Source organism: Octodon degus, unplaced genomic scaffold (assembly GCF_000260255.1).
Source record: "Octodon degus isolate 3935 unplaced genomic scaffold, OctDeg1.0 scaffold00033, whole genome shotgun sequence".
Classification (NCBI taxonomy): Eukaryota; Metazoa; Chordata; class Mammalia; order Rodentia; family Octodontidae; genus Octodon; species Octodon degus.
Window position 1 is genome coordinate 7,612,314 of NW_004524609.1, and position 5,810 is coordinate 7,618,123.

Sequence of the window (5,810 nt, forward strand, 5' to 3'; positions counted from 1 at the left end):
AAAAAAAAAAAAAAGACAATATTTATTTCAGTAGTGAGAACTGAACCTATGGAATTCAGAGTCATATCCTAAACACGTTAAAATCATTAGCATTTGATAACTATTCAGTTAGCTAATTAAATGACTGATCCACATTCCTAACCCTTGATTTATTTATTTATTTTTTTGTTTGTTTTGTTTTGAGACAAGAGTCAAGTCATTAAGCTGTCCAGGGTAGGCTCTACCTTGAGATCCTCCTGCCTCAGGCCTCTTAGGGTGCTGAGATTACAGCTTGTTTGTCACCTCACCTGGCTGATGCTTGTGATAAAGATGCTGGCCATCCTGGCCATCCCTCCCACCCCCGCGCACATGGCTCCAATCCTCCAATCGGCAGAAGCCACCAAACCCCAAGGCGCTTGCTTCCGTACCTGCCGGTTCAGCTTTATGGACAAGATGGTGCTGGAGTAGCTGTAGTTGCAGATCTCCGTGCCTTTCTTAAAGTGATACACGTTCATCTGCCGTGGTTTTGTGTGACTGACCACCACCACCAGGCTGCTGGAGAAGAGGCGCTCCACGATGTAGACATCGGGGATTTCGTCTGGAGGGGGAGCGGCGGCCAGGTTACTCTGATGGTCACTGCAGCTGGGGCTGACCAGCAGGAGACATGCATGGCCACCCGGCTGCCCCCTTCCCACCGGGGAGCCCTGCCCGTCTGCCGGGGCAGGAATTCATCCTGAGTCATATCCTAAACACGTTAAAATCATTAGCATTTGATGAGTATTCAGTTAACTAATTAAATGACTGAGTCACATCCCTAATCCTTTATTTTTGGGGGGCAGGAGATGTTGGTGACCAGAATCACCTGGGAGGCTGCATACATGACGGAATCGCCCCCAGACCCAGGGGCTCTGCTGTGCACCCCATAAAATACATTCAGAAGGTATGGTGACCTCAATCCCTCCTTGCCCTGAACAAGACTTCCAAGATGTGATTCCTGGGTCAGGAGTCACTGTATTAAAAATTATTCTTGTCCTGCTAGAGGGGTAGCACTCTGGGGCACAGGCTCAGTAACAGCAAAATCTGTGCCCCTCTCTGTGTCTTCCTGTGCTCCGTGTCCCTCTCTGGAACTCTTGTTCTATTGAGGACAATCTGGACGTCAGTATTATGAGCAAGAAAGTACTTCCGTACTCAATACTAACCAGACCTCTGTGTTTTCCTGACACCATGTCATATGTGTGTCTTGCCTGCGCTTGGGCAAGTCCCATGGGGAATAGTATGGGGCGGGCTACACTAGTCATAAAATGGCATAAATAAAGTAAAACCCCAACATACTCTTTACCAAACCATTTTCATTTCAGGAAACCCTGTTGGCAGAAATGGTTACTCAGAAAAATCAGAGTCATATTTCTTTTTCTTTTTTTTTTTTTTTTTTTTTTGTGTGTGTGTGTGGCCAGCTCAGCCCACCAGGGGGCGGGGCTGGCTGGCATGTGGTGCTGGGGGATTGAACTGCGGTCCCTGTGCTTTGCTAAGCTTGTTCTAAGTAGGGGCTTTAGACCACTGAGCCATCTCACCAGCCCCCTAGAGTCATATTTCTAAGCTGAATTATTTTTAGTAATTTCTAGAAATATATCAACATTTTCAGCATTGGCCATGTAAATAGGACAGTGTTGCTTTATGAAAGTAAATAAAATACATTCCTGACCATATAAGTCATATCAATAATCTATAATGCCAATATAATGGTAAGAAGAAGTTGTGAGTGATCTTTAGATTTGACAGTCATAAAAAATGATGACCATGTACCTAAGTATACGGCAAGTATCAACAGCATGAGTTCGGGCAAAGGATTTCTTCACGTAACAAAGGAAATGTTCCCTAAATTACTGCCAAATTTTAGTAAGAGATTCATTGTGGTTTTGTCTCCAAGCAAGTGGAGACAATTCAAGTCTGAAAAATACTGACTCCTTCATTTTGATGGTTGAGGGAAGAAAAACCAGAAGGCTCAAGTTTAAAGTCCAGAGAAAGAAGTTTGCATCTGTGAGATTTCTTGATGCGGGGGAGGAGGGGGAGCGTGGCAGGACCCATGAACACGCACACATGCATAGGGCGCCCCCTCCCCCACGCACACACAACTTACTATTCCCATGGACTTGGTCCAGCTGCTCCACAGAACTCAAAGAAAACAGCTTGTAACCAGCTTTGGTTCCAATCGCTAGGGATCTGTGGAAGACAGGGACACCACAGGAATGACAAAGGTACTCTAACCGCAGAGCTACCTGCAAATAGATACCTCTTCCCCCCAGGCTCATGAAGTTCACATAAACATATATCTCCAGGAGCTCAGATCCTTGATAACTTCTTAAATGGAGGAAGCAAGCCCTGGCAGATGCAGCAAAAAGAGAGAGAGAGAAAACAAGCAAAGCAAAGGATAAGGATAGAAACTGCATTGGTGATGGAATTAAGCAAGCTGTGAAACCTACCGGAAGTTGTGTTTTCCCAGCTGGGCAGCTATAGGAAAAGTAGAATGTTTCAGAATATTCATAATAGCTCCATCTACAACATGATTAGGTATTTGAGAAGTGCTTTACCAAGAGGTAAATTATTTTTTCTTAATGATTCTTAATCATTAAGAAATGATTCTTTGTTTTTTTATTTTAAAAAAGGAAAGGCACACATTCAAAGTAGGTACTTTGTAGGCAAAAATTTAAAAGATGTTTTCCTGTATTCGTTTCCAAGTTTATATACTTTATAAACTCGATTGGGAAGCCGAACTGGATTCATTGCAAGCTCTCTCATTGGTAGCCAGACTTGAAAACTGTGCTGTATGCTGTTATCACAACCAACAAATACAATAAAAACCAAGTATCTACTTGGGTCAGTGTGGACTAAAAAACAAAACCAAACAAACCCATTTTCCTCAGTTTTCTACTTTATAAAAAGGCAAGGTATGAATCCGACTGTCAAGTTATGAATCCGACTGTCTACGCCTGAAGCCCACTCCGGACAAGCAGCTGGACTCTGAGCAGGTCCACAAGGGAAGACGGCTGTCCGAGTGGCTTGGCTCAACCTCCTCACTGACAGCAAATGCATGCAAAGGTGAGCTTCGTACTTCACGGGGAAGCACCTACTAAAATAAGCAACGTACAGGCCTGGGTGCCAAGGCTCTGGTTTCACCAATCTAAAAACAGATGACCTCAGGATTTTTCCCTAGAATTTTTTTTTTTTCAATCCAAATATTTGTTCTTTCCTGGGACAGGGACAGGAAGTGACAGTCAACTGCTTTTCACTGGTTTGTCTCTCAGCCCTTGAACGTGCTGAGAAGTGAAACACAGGTGGGGCCATTTGCATCCCGGCAACAAGTCAGAACTAAGGGTTGGTGTCTGGAACCTCAGGCAACTAGCAATAGAGCAAGTCAAGAAGCATCTTCAAACTTTCAGGTATACTCTAACATGTTTCAAAATTTTCTTCAATAAGCTTTTTCACCACACAGACACACTTAATTGCAAACAGGCTGGAAAAACCTGCAAGCAGGAGCAGAGGTTTTGCTTTGGTTTTTGTTTTGTTTTGCTATTTGACAGAGTCAAGTTATGCTGCCCAGACTGGCCCCAAATGTGTGGGTTCAAGTGCTTTCGCTGTTTCAGTCTCCAGAGTAGCAGGGGCTACAGTCATATGCCACTAGGGGCATCTCAGAGGGAACACATACATAGTTAGAGATATCAAAGACTCTAAGTCAAGGAATTTAGATTTATACTTTATTTTATCCATGAGATTTTCCTGTAGGAACAAAATTTTTATGGCTCAGAAGAATGGGACAAATACATATCACTAGTCAAACTTTTAAATGTACCCAAGTTGTCTAGCATAGCACCAGGCATAAAATACGAATACAGAACACTGGTAAAGATTGGTTATTAAGCATAACGTATAAATGTAGGCCACTAGTAAAGATTAGTTCTCTTTACTAACCTCATCCAGAAATAAATCCCAAACTCTGGATCCCAAACTCAGCCGACATTTACCAAAATAAATAAATAAATAAATAAATAAAAATTTTTTTAAAAAGACACAGATTCGCCTAAAAACACTGGATAAAGGAGTTGACTTATTTTAAAGTCCAATGTCATACCCTGTGTGGCTGAAAGCAACTCACTGTGTCAAGAACTTTTATTTATAGTTCAGAGAGCTGCCGAATAGAGCTTTCATCCAAGAAAACAGACCTGACGGTAGAGACTAAGGAAACTAACTTTCCAAGCACCCTACAGTTTTAAAAATAACATTTTTATCCACTTGCTAAAGGAAGCTATGATTTTATACCCAGACTAACAAAATAATTCCAAACCTAATAATGTCACAAAGCAGAATTTAGCACATTTACTTCTTATAGGAGACTAATGCGCCTCCTTAACCTGTGTTCAACCGGGAAGGAAGATCATACCAAGGCATTTCAACAGCTACATCCTCTTGCAAAATGTTTCTTACAAAACTGCAGAATTTTATCTGTACTATCATGTGAGTTTCAGCTAACAGCAGATGCTAAACAATTTGTTGTAGGCAGCCTTGGGGCAAAAAAAAAAAAAAAAGTATGGAAAATACTAAAGGGCATTACACATATGGTTTTGTGGTTAGTATATGCATATGAGGATTGGGAAATGATACATAATATATACTTTTTTCTTATTTAGTGCAGGGTATACAGGGTCTCACTACATAGATTGGACTTGTAGTGATCCTTCTGTTTTCAGCTTCCCAAGCCCTGGGGTTACAGGCCACCACGCCCAGTCTCAGTGGCTGTCTCAGCATGCCCAGGGAATGAGGCCGGCAAGGCAGGAATCGAACCTCCGATCCCTGCGTCTGCCTAAGGAGGCAGCTTTAATCCGCTGAGCTAGTTGGCTGGTCCTCTATCATATATAATTTTTATTGTGGGTAGTGGTAAAACACACAGACACACACACACCTTGAAAGTCACTCATATACCCAAGGTGCTGAGCTACTAGATTACATGAGTACACATAGTTGTTTTTTTTTTTTTTTTTTTTTTAAACAAAGGGATATTGTTCGGTGCAGGGTGTTTTTAAACAGAAACACAAAGGGAACGGAGACCAGGGCTGATTATGGTACAAGATGGCCTTAATTACACCATCAAATGTTCAATATTAGCACAGCTCGGTCACAAGCAGTCAACGCACAAGCCCGAATCCAGAGTCCAGACAAGGGTCACGACAGAAACTGGTACAGCAGGAAGTGGAAAGCGGGGAAGTGGTCATCCCTGCCCGGGCCGCCTGATGCTCCCGGAGCACATTCCAGAGAGATTATTCCATACGGTTCCCGGGGCTCGCTTCCAAGACAAGAGGGAACGAAAGAGGCGTGTGCCTCGGACACCATCCCGCGGATGCCCGCAACGCAGTCCTGCAATTCCCAGCTCTCTGACCAAGGTCCAGATGTGAAAGTCAAAGTGAAACATTGAAATATCCGCTCAAAAGCAACAGGATGAAGCTCCTGCTCCCGAGCAGCAAGCAATCTGGGCCGAGCAGGGCTCCCGAACCCCCGAAGGAGGGCCCGTGAGAACGGGCCGGTGATGCGACGCCCAGCGCCAGAAACCCCAAGATTTCTGACATCCCAGCGGCCGGGCAGGATGCCCGGGTCTGGGATAAGCCGCCGCTCTGGCCGAGGCCCTGCCCAGATGCCACGTTGAGATGCTCAAGGACAAATGGGAAAGTTTTTCCTGTTCTCCGGTCTCCCCGGCCCGGCTCCCCGCCCCGGGGGCGCTCGCGGCGCCCTGCCCGCCGCCGCCTTTGTCTGGGCGCCGCGTCCTCGCCGACCCAGCCCGCCGC

General features: G+C 44.5%; 1 protein-coding gene across 1 annotated transcript in view; it reads right to left on the reverse strand.

The window, feature by feature from the left end:
* The window catches only part of Wipi1 (WD repeat domain, phosphoinositide interacting 1), a 32,543-nt gene that overhangs the window by 26,368 nt on the left and 365 nt on the right, over positions 1 to 5,810 (reverse strand). Inside the window, exons 2-3 of the mRNA XM_004630049.2 lie at positions 2,117 to 2,199; positions 408 to 577 (exon numbers count right to left, since the gene is read on the reverse strand). Coding sequence (XP_004630106.1) covers positions 408 to 577; positions 2,117 to 2,199 — 253 coding nt within the window. The remainder of the gene's footprint in view (positions 1 to 407; positions 578 to 2,116; positions 2,200 to 5,810) is intronic.